This window comes from Limanda limanda, chromosome 23 (genome assembly GCF_963576545.1).
Source record: "Limanda limanda chromosome 23, fLimLim1.1, whole genome shotgun sequence".
NCBI classification, from domain to species: Eukaryota; Metazoa; Chordata; class Actinopteri; order Pleuronectiformes; family Pleuronectidae; genus Limanda; species Limanda limanda.
This window is the reverse complement of record NC_083658.1, coordinates 5690234-5704137: the sequence shown is the minus strand read 5'-3', so window position 1 is coordinate 5704137 and position 13904 is coordinate 5690234. Positions and strand designations below refer to the sequence as shown.

General features: G+C 43.2%; 1 protein-coding gene across 1 annotated transcript; it reads right to left on the bottom strand.

Annotated features, from left to right (window-relative positions):
* Window positions 1–1987: 1987 nt before the first annotated feature.
* Window positions 1988–13607, bottom strand: tubgcp3 (tubulin gamma complex component 3). The gene is made up of 23 exons (XM_061066893.1): window positions 13457–13607; window positions 12355–12462; window positions 11625–11692; window positions 11398–11475; window positions 11072–11280; window positions 10310–10485; window positions 9893–10005; window positions 9082–9207; window positions 8914–8982; window positions 8568–8700; window positions 8311–8477; window positions 7309–7419; window positions 7076–7184; window positions 6249–6438; window positions 5992–6127; window positions 5838–5906; window positions 5615–5750; window positions 5307–5395; window positions 4862–4993; window positions 4637–4777; window positions 4431–4547; window positions 4244–4338; window positions 1988–4067 (listed from the first exon to the last, which is right to left on the bottom strand). The coding sequence occupies exons 1-23, from the start codon at window positions 13530–13532 to the stop codon at window positions 4001–4003; spliced, it is 2715 nt and encodes a 904-aa protein (XP_060922876.1). The 5' UTR covers window positions 13533–13607; the 3' UTR covers window positions 1988–4000.
* Window positions 13608–13904: the final 297 nt, after the last annotated feature.

The window sequence follows — 13904 nt, the reverse complement described above, 5'->3', positions numbered from 1 at the left end:
AAGGCAATTAACAAATCATAAACAAACAACACCATATCAACCAAATATATGTACTGTGGAAATTAGCCTTTAATGTTCAACAGGTCTGTTTATAGGATTTTATCAATTAATCTAAAATTAGCCACAAATATGTTACATTTAAAACTTTCTGTGGTTGATGAAATCATTTCTTTTCCAGAGATAATAATACCAAACACATCGGTGTCCTCGCTGGTCCTCGCCCTCACCTCAGTAACAACGAGCCCTGAAGCTGGAGGAGGTGCAGATGTGCTCATCCAAGGCAGCTGGATCTGTTTCTCAGGTATTAGATGAGGTTCACTGCACCAGGCTGCTGACTCACACAGACATAAATCTGAAATATCTGACATTTTAGGAAATGTTATTGATTGAGGCCCATAACTTTGGGTTGAAAAGTTTTATTTTGTCAAATGTAAGCTGCTGGAAGATTATGAGTAAGAGAGCATGTCTGAGGCTGTCAAAGAGCCTTAGAATGAGCTGATACACCAGGTCAGTGTGGAAGGTCCAGCTCAATATAAAGGTCAACAGTGGAAGCTATTTCAGCTGAGGGGAAAAGAAATGACACGAGGGGCATTGGGAATACTGGGAGAAACGTCTCCAGCATTCAGAAAACCATTTTGATTTCCTAGACCAACACACTGACAAACACCTCTATATGCTCAGATATCCAGCATCACTCACGGATGCATAGAAAGAAATGAAGATGGAGCGAATGGGAGGAAAGATAAGTAGATGCAGGCTTTGTCTGTTCCAGCTCAACAGTCAGGGCTATCTGGAGTGTTAAAGTGAGTCTGTTTATATAGGCCTGAAGAGATGACTCTCCGGACAAATAAAGTGGTATTTACACAGACGCACATTCACAAACAGCAGAGAATCAAACGTGTGAATGAGAGAGCCGCTGAATGGATTGGTTTCTCCAGACTGAAATCAAAGCAGACAGAAGAAATATCTGCAGGAGAAAGAGGCCACGGTGATGCTAGATGTGAGGAACCAGACTTTCTCTCTCTCTTGCCTCTGATCTGTCAACATCTTCCTCCAGCGTTCAACGCAAGAGCAGCCTTTTTACTCACTGAAAATGGTTTCAGAGAACAATCAAATATTTAAAAAGTATATCAGTGTTTTTAATTGCAGTTCCTATATACCCGAGAATCTATAGCCAGGATGATGAGACAGAGTAGAGTGAGAGAGGAGGGGACAGACACTGGATAAGATAAGCTATTACCCCCTCTAGTGGTTCAAAAAGAAAACTGCTTTATTATGATACTATAAGTCAAATCACTATCATTAGGAAATGATGTGTCTACAACACAACAGCAACGTGTCACTGTCCTTGGTGCTGAACTCAAACTGTCAGTTCAGATGGTGTTTGTCAGGAACAGGAGCATATCAAGGGATTGGGGGGTCACCACACAAAAACTGTGCATTCACATAAATAACATCAAAATAGTAAGGTTTAAGTCCAAATAAACCTCTCAAATTACCAAGAAATGGTTTCAAACTATGGTGCTGTTTCACTCTTATGTACAGATTGGTCCTTGCTGTGGTCTAACATGAATAGTTGTTCTCTTGAGTCCGCTCTCAGCTCGGGGGACCCAAGGCAATAACCCATTCTGCCTACCTTGTTGCAACCCCAGTAAAGAACAATAACTCAAAATTAACTAGGGAGTTGCATTACGGGAAAAGCAGGGTCCAATGTTTGTGGAGCTTGACCCACACCGGGTAGTGAAGGTCAGGTTATCTCGGCTTCAAATTAATTTTCCATATTCTTGTTTTAGTCTGTCTCTTACAAGTTCCTTTAGTAACTCTTAAAGCTCCTACTATTCAAATATGTAATGTAGTATTTTACTAAATGAAAAGGTCTATGATCTTATACTTTAAGCCACAGGGGGGCAGTACCTCAAAGCTAGGAGGCCCAACCGAACTGCATCAGTAGTAAAAATTCAAACACAAAGGAACACACGTTTATATGTTTATATGAAAAAAACATTTTATTAAAGAAGAAGTGGGATGCTTTGCTTCCCTATATTCTATACAGTATGTGCTATACAATGCAGAAGACAGACAGTGCAGGAGTTTATTTCCTTTACACTCATATGAAAGAAAATCATTGTCAGAAAGCAGCTGATTGGTCTAGAGACCCTATGCAGCACCCATTTACTCCAATGACAATAAAAAAATGTAAATGTCAAATCAAACCTGGGGCCAAAACTGAAATGTTGGTAAATGTGCATAAGTAAACATTTCCCCAAGAACCTTTTTTTTTTAGAAAACACAAACTCAACTTCAAACTCAAAAACAGCCCTAAATGTAACATCATCTGCTTGGTTACTATTTAGTTAAATGTAGACTTTAACGGTGGCATCTAATAGACCAGATTGGAACAGGAGGTTTGATTATTTAATAAATTAATCACATCCTTTTGAAATGCAAGTGCAATGTGTGATCTTTTATTCGATTTTTTGTTTTTTAGAAACATCTGTTCCCTGGCCTCGGCTCACACTCCAATGGGGTGAGACCACCTCTCAAAGCTGTTCATATCGAAGTGACTGTATAACTCCACAGTTAAACTGCTACTCGCTACCTCAACTTACAATTTCTGCTTTTTTCTACAGCAAAACGCATTTGAATGGTGGTTAAAAAAAGGACATCCAGCAAATAGTCATGTTGTACCAGAGCAATTAAGGCCCTGGTGATTATTGAGCCAAAACAAAGGTAAGATCTTTCTCCTCACTCTTCTAGGATTGTAAGTGAAAACATAACAGAAGAATAATACAACAACACTGAGTTTTTTGACTTGTTTCATAAAATAAACGGCCCATGTTAACATTTATAGCCATTAAAGTTTTTAAACTCGGACTCTGGTTTTTGAAATATTTACAATATTTAAAGAAACGGAAATATCTGAATATTTAACGCTGTTTTTTTTTATATGCGGTGAGAAAGAAGTGAGGTTGTTGTGGTTGTTGTGAGGATTGTTTTCTTGAACATGCTTCGTCTCTCCTGCAGCACAAGCTGAGGGGAACCACGCCTAAATACTCCATAAACCCTTAATGACATTCTTCACATCGGTCGGTTCAGTCCAGGTAACATCTCGCTGCTGAGGCAACAGATTCTGTTTCCTATGTTCTACAAATCTAACCACACACACTTCGATTATAGGATGTAAACAAAGTTGACAACAAGGGGGCGCTATGTCTGCACGAGCCGTTTTCTGTTCCTGTGTGTAAGTAGAAATCCTCTGTATGATCATGACTGGACAGCCGACCTGATTTCTGAAAAACCCTGGATTTTAAGGAGACTGGTGAACTAGGGTTAGACAGATAGTGAGGGACCAACACTGGCTATAAATATTAAATATTCTATATGCTGACGATTTCTGCCGGTCCTAACAGCTTCAGTGCCTCGTGCAGTAAAAGCTAAAAAGCAGAAAAACTTTCTGTTATGGAATAAAATAATCCCAGTTTGTCGTTTTATTAACTGCTACAGATAGAAAATTGAAAAAATATCAATATCTGACCCATATCTGTCAAACCCTAGTGAGGAAATGCAACACAAACACACTGCATCTATAGATACACAGACATACATACATTTTTGCATAAATTATGTACATACATTATCTGTGTTGGGTCTAGATTTTGGCAAACACGCTGAGAGAAAATATTTTCCCTCATGAATAAGGCATGCCATGAACTGCGGCCCTGTGCGACGTCTGTTTGGGGTGTTTACTCTGCACGTCACGACAAGCTCTGATAACTTTGATTTACTTGACTTTATTCGTTTGTGATCTCACTCAGCCGACTGCTGTGATGTCATCGCTGCTGCAATGCCAGGAACGCTCAGAGCGGTGCCAGAACGCTCCTCCTGGGTATGACATCATCTGGATATGAAGCGTCGAAAGTCTGCTGGTTGGCCCATCTCCGCGATGTCATCACCCAATGCTCCAATGGCTGGGTTGCCTGTCAATTCCGTTGTCTCCCTGTCAGATGTTTGACAGTCGTCGCCCTCGGTTGGTCCCGAGTGAAGCCCGCAGCCTCGGCTCTCTGGCCCTGTGGCGAACAGAGTAACTGTGAGACATCTTCTTCTGAATGCATCTTAAAACACAGTTTGACGAAGAATTTTCTCCTTGACGTTTACAATGTGTTAACAATAAGAAACATTAGCAACAATTCCCCTGAGGTTTTGAAAGTTGATATACTGGAACTGTTTAGTATGTATCGCAAACCTATAGTGCTCGTTGAAGTCCAGTCTAAAGCTGAGGAATCGCAGACTCTCATCTGTGCTCGTCATCAGCAACACCAGGAACTGCTGGACGCTGCCCTGAAAGGATCGAGGTCAAAAGAACATTTCAGAACGAGAAGATTCTGCCATAATAAATGACTGCTGCTTCTCCAGGTGGCTCAGGTCAGTACCTGGTAGCAGTCTGTGAGAATGCGAAACTGGGAGCGCATCTTTGGTATGGTGTCCTGGAACTCCTGAATCCTCCGCTTCTCCTCCGCTTCCGACTCGGCCCTCACTCCCCACTGATCCTGAATCAGCAAGAGACGACACAGATAGGGACGGGTTAGTCGATCAGAGTACTATCTTTACTCAGTGGCCCAGCGTGATCAGTTCCTACCTCCGCCTCTCTCTGCTTCTTCCTCTCCTCATACTGCAGCCGTAGGGTGAGCTCCTCCAGCGCAGAGCGGTAGAGGGAGTCCTGCACTCTCTGAAACTCAATGATCTGGTCAAATATGGACCTCAGCTGGTTCAAAAGAGACTGGGGGAAAACAAGAGACAGGAAATGTGACGGACAATCTCTTTCATGGCATCAGATTATTGTGTGAGCATTTGTGTGTATTACCCTGCTGTTGTTGTCCAGCAGGCATCTTGAGATGATGGAGTCCAGGAAGACTTCGTGGGCGGCGATGATGTGATCGAGATCCTGAGCCTGCTGCACCTTGTTCCACAGCTCATCCCAGCAGCATTCCAGCACCTATATACAGACAGGAATTACACTGCTCTATCATAAGGTATCATTGAGTCAGGTTCAACCATCATTGTTGTCATTATTTAATCACCGTTAAACTGCTAAAACAAACTGATGAGTCTGACTTTCACTTTTGTTTTAGAGTCTCTTGCCCTCAATTGTTGTGTGGCTGATTAGAACCTGTAACCTTCTGAAAACTCCCTGACTTTGCATCTGGTGATCGTGTAAATCAGAATTAACCGGACACGATGAATCACCTCCTTACTGTAATTACTACTTTTTATTGGTGTGGCGGGAACGGCGCTGCTAATGGTCTGACCTCAAAGGTGATGTAGTACTGCATTTGGTGGATGAAGTGGACCATCTCCGAGGCCAGGATGTGACACTGGTGCAGCGCACCGGACAACTCTGGAGGGTAAAACGAAAAAATGTTTTATGAGCTGCAAATTACAGAGAGAGCAGTAATAGACTTTGTTTTGCTGAAATTTTTCTACTAGAATATCTGAAAAATCTATAAAACATTATTCACTAAAGTGTTAAATGTGCTTTTTGTTAGGACCAAAATAAAGTGTGTGCGGGATAAACCTTCATGTGGTAAGAAAGTGTTTGTTATGTCTGTTTCTGTACCAGGCATGGTTTTGAGGAGCTTGGCGTTACACATCTGTCCCTTCCAGATGTCGGTCAGCGTGTACTCCATCCTCTTGGCCCTCCACAGGAAGTTAAACACGCGCAGGTAGTGGCCCATACAATCCCTTGTAAACAACTTGGAAACACAACACAACAGATCTTCAAAGGTCAAAACAAAACATAAATAATCTACTGGGAATTTGTATGTGAAAGTGTGTCTTACTGTGGCAATGGGTCCCTCCACGTGGTAGTCCAGGCTGAAAACATCCCAGCCTGTGTCGCCTGAAGACACCTGGAGCAAAAACAACACGTTGAGGACCTGCTGACATCTTTTCCATGCAAACACACACCAACACACACTTTCAGACACACTTTACCTCCAGCAGACGCACGTCGAGCCTCTTGAGGATCTCTGCGTTGTCAAACTGGGCGTTAGTGGCTCTGACGGCCGTTTCTAAGATCCCAGTCAGGTTGTGTTGGTATAAGGTGGTGGCCGGACGCACCAACTCTGGTCTGCAACGACATAATTAGGATATGGATATGTCCTGAATAATATTCTGCTGTTATATCTTTGCTTTACATGTACAAATTAGCATTAACGTGTTATTGTAAGAAATCAAGTGCATATTGTTACTTTAGTAGGTCCATGAGGTGTCTGATGAAGTCTCCCTGGCCCAGCAGCAGGTATCTTCTCATGGCCTGCAGGTGCTCCAGCAGCAGGTAGTTGCGGTTGAGAACGTCCAGCAGGTATTTGCTGGTGTCGAAGTAGGCGGCGTCGATCTTCTCCTGAAACCCCCCCTCCAGGTCTGACAGCAGCTCTGCAGCTACAAGAAGGCAGAGAAGGTATTCACAGACGAAAAGTTCACAAATGATATATACATAAAACTGATGTTTGACTTCAACTTTTCAGGTTTTGATAGGGCACAACATCTGTGTGGGACTCGAACAATTCAACTTGACGTCCTTCAGCTGATACAGTAAAAGCTACAGATCAGACTCGACCGATGAAGTCCGACACACAGAATCAATAGAATAAGTCTAAGTATAACTCTTTCCACTTCGTATGTACAAGGAGAGCGGGAGAAGGCCAGCGACCGGTAAGAGCATCGATCACTGCCAGTCCACTGACCCATGCAATACAACAATATCAATACGATGAGGACAAAAAAAAACAAAACTATAAAGCTCGTAGCATCATTACAGCTTATACATGAGCAAACTGCGTCTTATTGTTTCTTTATTAATGTTATGTTATCCTAATTATGCCATTAAACCAGGTACGTCATCGACACGGTTACTTGTTCTCTGAATTTTCTGTGACATTTTCCTGGAAAGGAAAAGTCCAGAAAATATCCAGAACAACTGACTCAGACATTTGCGTTCTCACATCAACCCTTTCAGGAAATTTTTTTGGAAAATGTCTGACTTCTGTGCATATCTGAAAGCAGCTGAGGCTCTTACCATCTTTCGGCGTGTCTGCAGACTGGGACGCTGCCGTGATTTTGCCTGGCGGCGTTCTGTCATGACAAACCTGGTGCAGGAAGTTGATGGATTTACCGATCAGCAGAACCTGGAGGGGAGATAAAGCAATGCAGCAGGCAGGAGATAATAGTTAGGTTATATTTGTTTTGTGTGTCAGTCCTTCAGCACCTCTGATCTATAGTAGTAGAATATGTGGGTGGGTGCGTATATACCTTGCGGGCTTGGTCCATAGTGATGAACGAGGGGATCATACATTTTCTGAGGGAGTACTTGTCGTGCCACAGACGATCAGCCTTCACGTTGGGATCAGATGCTACAAAGAACTACACACAAAAAGAAATAAAGACAATTAAATAAACATGTAAACTTTTATTTTCTCAATTCAGATCAGGTGTTGTCACTACTGCTCATGAGATGCTTAATTAAAGAGATGGCAGCATCTGTATCCAGGATGTTTTAGCTTCACTTTGCACAAGTCTATTTTTTAGTCTATGGTCCTATGTGTATTTCACAGTCACTTCCATTAAGCCATTTCTTTATGATGGATTTAGGGGAAATGTATTAAAATATGTGACTGGTGGGAACGATTAAGGACTGCTGATGCTTGTTGGTAAAAAATAAAGGAGCCAAAGCAGAAATCTAGATTTACATTCCTAACTGTTCACCAAAAGAAATCGCTGTCATCTTAGAAACTAAAACATCCCTTATTTACTTGTGTTTCACTAAATTGCATTGACAGTTGCTGTTTCTTACATCGGGTTTTACAGAGCTCATCGTTAATTTCCCTTCTAAAAGGTGCAATAACTTTCTCTCTCTGCTTTCTTTAAACACAGCACTTACGAGCAGAGTGCGGTGATAACTGCTGGACACATAAATACTGCGACAGAGACGAGAGAGCAGGGAGAAGTGAAGGAGAAACATCCATCAGCAGGTTCTCCATTACACTCCTCTCATCCGTTCTCATTCAGGAAGATGTCCTGCCTATCCTCACTTTCTTTATTTCTCAACCCTCTTCTTTCTCATCAGGGTCAAACGTCAGAGGAGTTAAATGGAACAACGTACAGATTAGATTAGTCTATGAAAGGATCGCAGGGAGCCAGGAGCTTCACACGCATCACACGGTTTTCTACAGTTGGTTGTGGTGAGTGAGAAATGTCCTATATTTTCTCCTAAGATTTCCCACATGCACTGAACGTATCAAAAGACGTTTGTACCTCGTGGTACGTATCTTCCAGCTCTCCATCATAGATCCACCTGTAGAGGAAGTTGAGGATAGGGTTGGACACCAGGCTGAGGATGTGTTGAACCAGCGCTCTCATCTGCGGGTTGCCCGTTTTCCCGTAGGCGTGGACAGCTGAAGCCAGCTCTCCTCCCTTTCGACCTGAACACACAAACAGGTTAAAAAACGCACACTCATCTTATGTTAACATATTTCACCTCAACACAAACACTGCAGCCATGTCCAGCCCACCTTGGCAGTAGTCAACGAGGGCGGACAGTGTTTTGAGCCGAACTCTGGGGTCGTACATCCAAACCAGCAGCCTCTTGAGGGTCAGACTGTTCTCTGTGCACACGATCACACCTTGTTCGTCCTCCACCTGCAACTGAGACACATATAGAGCAACAAACACCAGTTAACAGAATGATGACATGAGACAGACTGTTTGATTCATTTTGGCCGAGGTATGCGTTCTTAGTGTCATTCTAATTCAATATTGATCAGCTTTTTCTTCAAGTTCTTTAATTTCTCTAAATCCTTTAGTAAAACTGAGATCAAGTTGGAGTTTTTTCTTTAAATGAGTCGTTAATGCGATTACCTGAGAGTGGAGGACAGACAGCAGCCTGTAATATTCCTTCAGCTCTTGGTGGAGCGCTGCACAGAAGCTCTGAGGACACAGAGAGGACAGACATGGATAAAAAGACCTGCATTAAAATAAGAACATATCCTTAAGGGTTATTAATACATGTGGTAAACGCAGACACACCTGTCCGACCAGCCCAAAGGCCCGGTCGACGCTTCTGGCGTCGGTGAACTTCATGACTTTGTTGTGGAGCCAGCCGAGCTCCGCCAGTCTGCTGCAGGTGTCCCTCAGGGACTTGTGCAGCACCACCTAGTGAAGCACATCACACATTACAACACAAGTCTGTCCCCAGTTATATTTAGATGGCTGTGATGAGTTACATTAGGAGACAATTTCAAATTTTGTAGCTAAAGATTTATCTTTAAACGACGCATAAAATTTTATCTGATTAACAAAACCTTGTATACAGGAAGCTTTAATGAGACGTAAAGTGGCCAAAGACAAGTATCTCTATCCTCGACTCTTTTATCTCTGGCCTCAGTGGCTCCTACATTGACCGCAAGTCTATGTTTAGCAGCCCCGAGAAGCTACAGGACAGGTTACATCTCAGGTCTTCCTATCAATGATATGAGAGAGAGGGGAAAAAGAAATTGACAGGACAGAGAAAAGAGGGGTCGATGGGGCTCGGAGCCAAAGAGCTTCATATTGATCTGTTGAATCTCTCGTTTAAAAACCAATCATCAACAATTCCCTTGATATCATGTCATCTTCTCTGAATATGCGGTGACCATTACTTCAAATGGGCTTCATAAGATGGCAGGGAGACAGTGGCATTATCCAAGTGATGTAAAGCTTCCAGCCTGGCCAGATTTACTCTGTTGCTCTTCACCTTGTTGTTTATATTGTAACAGTTGATCAAGGATGATGATGTACTGTACTGTAACCGATACTCGGGCCACTGTGTGCTGTACAGGGCTCGATGCGGTTCACATACCTTGCCGTCTATTTTGTAGCAGTTCTCCTGGGCGCTCAACTTGATGAACTTGCCGTCGATGCCCTGGAAGACATAGAGGATGTCCCGCACCAGCGCCGCCTCGCTGACCTCCCCTACACCAGCAGAGGACGAGGGGAGGAACAGTTTTTTCGTCCATCAAAAATACAGACTGTGTGCTTAGAGTTCCCGGAAAATTTTTAAAACAAAAAAAGATTATCTGAAACTATGACAGAATCTGGGACATGAGTTTAAACTTATTAATGTTTTTTGAGAGTAGATTTAAAAAATGGAGGACGATGATGAAGCTCTGCTGATTATATTTGCTATAACCACACATTAATGATGTTCTGATCCGTCTGTAACCTGCACCGCTTATGGTTATAACGTTATTCTGTGTTTATATCCATCGCTCAGCACCTGTGTCACCGTCTCGGCGAGTTCGGACAACACGTGTGGAGAGAGCCGGAGGTCCGAGAGCTGGCCGGGTGGTGGGCAGGGTCAGAGCGGTGAAGGGGGTGGAGCTCATGGGAAGAGTCCAGGCCAGTCGAGAGCCCAGAGGCTGAGTGGCTGCAGCTGCAGACTGAGGAGGTTGACTAAAACACACACAAACACACATTCACTGCTAGTTACAAGGTTCTAACCTAACGTATCCTGCACTAATGTTGTCATTACACAAACATCTGGATATGATCTAGTTTGCATTGATGTAAATTTATGATCAAAATTAATTTCAAAGGTTAGGATTAACCCGAACCCTAATGCCATGAGACTTTGTTTATGTTTGGAGTAGGGACTTGACCTTTCACAATTAAAAGGTGAGCGTCAACAGCTCGATGGTCATTTTTAACTGGAGGACTCCTGCATTGTTAATGAGGATAAATGGAATTAAATGGCCTTCTGGTGCCTCATAAAGAGAGATTTATGTTCAGGCTCCACTGTTAATTGATGCTTCCTTTATCTCACGCCAAGTGTTTTAACAAGACGAGTGTCAAATAAGTAAACTTGCCCTCACCAGAGGCTTTTAGGTGAAACTGTGAGAGTGTACTTATTATTTTGACAACATGTAGACTTTTACAACAATATAATGTAGACTTCAGATTCACAATGGCGCTTGGCACCAGATGCTTTTAAATGAAACGTGATAAAAAAAATAATTTAATTTTAAATCTGTCTTCTCACCCAGCCAGTAGTGACTGTGGCGTCGGCGTGGGTCCATTCAACGTGTAAACTCCCATACTGGAGATTCCACTGGTGCCAATACTGGCCGTCAGCACGCCGCTTCTCTCACCGTAGCCCAGGGCCAGGCTCTGTGGCCGGGTGCAGTAGAATGGGGTGGAGTGGGCGTCCCTGGGGAGGGCCTGGGCAAACAGCGCCCCATAGTTGCCAACCTGAGAAGGATGGGTAGACGATAAGGAGATGAGAGAAGTAAGTTTAATCCTCATGCTTTTATTATGGTCCTTTTTTAGAAAACCCATGTAAGAATGGGATGTGTGTGTGTGTCTCACCCTGCCGGATGGCTTACGAGGGTCCTCAGAGAGGCTGAGCAGCAGGTAGAGAACCGACCAGCGATGCTTCAGAATGCCCTGTTGAACAGTCAACCCAGCACAAAATATCCCCAATGAACAAATAATGCAATCCATAAAGAAAGCATGAATAAAAAGATACACTATGAATCTAATTTGATCAAATTCCACATGATGATTTGAAGAAATTAAGAAAATAAAGTACTAACCTGTGTCTGAAGTTTTCTGTGCAGCTCAGAGAACAAAGCAGCGTCGGCTTCTCTCCTCTGTCTCAACACTGCAACAGCATCAAGACAAAATTCGTAAGTCTCCTACAATATGAACTTTGCAATCATGAACGAGAGTAAAGCAAAAGAAAGTACATGAGGAACATGAGGTCAAGAAGATCTGATTAGAAAAGACTAAAGGCTTGTTCTGTTCTGCAGAGAAACAAAAAACCTTCAGTGTCTGTTTCTATGAGACTTTATTACACCTGAACAACACCAGCAGTCTGACCACATGTTGCTGACGCGTCCCACTTTGTACCGAGAGCTGAACTGTATTCCCGTAGCTGCTTTAGTTGATAAACTGGAATAAACGCTCATCCTCAACCAAATATCTGATTTGCTCGCATCAGGAATCCACATGTAAATCCAGTCAGCAGGTGCCTGTTGCAAACTGCAAAGTAACAACCTGAATCGTTATCTGAATGGCACCTCTGAGGCCTTCGGTCAACCTGTGATAAATAAATCATTCTGTGCGGTAAGTGCTGCACTATTTTTGTTTTAGCTTTGATCAATGTTCTCCCACTAATGGTGCCATCCTCCCTCTTATGGAAGTTTCTTTGGTGGAATGGCTCCAGCGTAAAAGGCATCAAACACATGGGGAGAAAGGCTCCAGTAGTTCAATAACCCGCAGTACGACTGTGTCGGGACAATATCCTTCCAGAGGCCAGCTTACTTTCTTTCTTGATCTTCTCCGTCACCAGGAACTCATCCCGCTCAATGGTGGGGGCGTAGTTACTGCCGATGACTCGCACTGCATACTGGAACTGGTGGGCGACTTCAGCTGGAGAGACAAAACAACCGGTGATGAGTAGAGGTCAAGGACTCACTTTGAGGTAATTCAGAAACCAGTAGAACCAGTAGGGCCAGCAGACTGCTGCTGATCTTGATCAAGATATCCCCAAAATCAAAGAGAAAATGCACATTATAAAACTGCAGGATTCTGGTGTGAATGTGCTGTTGTTTTGAAAACTATTCATGAGACTGGGATAAAAACAATTACAGGTACTATTTGTTGTGTTTCATCACATGGTCCAAGCTGCCATCTCTTTAACAGTGACTGAGAAACAACTGATCACAGTGATTTGTGTGCTGCTCCTCTGTGATGAAGACATGCTAACCTTCCTCTGAGATGCCAGCACCCAGCAGAGGCCTGCAGCTAGCAGGACCAACCAGTGTGGTGATCAGCACCACAGCTAAATGGCTAACAAGCTAACAGATAGCCTTATTGAAACCAAATGTGATCAATACAAAGCTAATAGTTAATAGCTCCATGTAGCATGAAGCTAAGTTTCATTGGCTGACAGCGGACCAAGCCCCGCTGACGTGCCGTTATCCTGCTCAGCTAAAGTGACACCAAACATCATCTGAGTTTCTTATGGTTTAGTGTGTTGGATCACTTGTATGCACTTAAAGAAAGGAGCAATGTGACATATTTAATTCGGCATTTTTAAAACAAAAGCAAGGAGCGATCATCCTCACGAAAGTCCCATCGTTTTCTACAACACTCCGCCACAGAAACACAGCGGCTTGAGCCAATGAGAGCAGTGAAAGTGTTAAATTATTGATAAATGTGGGGCGGACAGGTGCAGGAGACATATGCCGAAATGATCAGTAGACTGTAAGGATTCAGAAAAGTGCTTTACAGGTTAAGTGACGCGTTTAAGATTTGAATTATGAGGAGAAACGTTTGATTGCAGATTTATTTGAATGGGATTTGGTTTGGATTTCGCATTGAACGCATCTGGCGCGGAGCATGGCAGCGTTGCCGGGCGTACCTTCGCTTTTCCCGGTGATCCTGCAGCAGAGGCTCTGGAGAAGCACGTTGGGGGATTTCTGGTCCAGTGTCGCCATGCTGCTACCGTGTGAGGCCCGGGGATTTCTCTAATGTCTCTGAATGATGAGGAGAACTAACTCCAGACTCCCACTACGAGCTGCGCCATTTTGACAAGTTGAGTGAAGATAGCGGGAGGCAGGAAGCACATGACAGCAACTAGCGGCCTGTTCCTTCAACGTAAAAGCACGGAACTCGGGCTGCATCATTGAGCATATGTATGTACAATTTAAACATAATATGAACAAGACATAAAGATTCCTTTGATCTTTGACCACTGACACTGCAAGAGTGGAGTTGTTTGTTTACGGCTCAGCATCAAAGGATGCATGGTCCATGTATATCCGCTTTACAGAACATCGTGTTTTAATGGTGTGTAATCAAACTTTGAC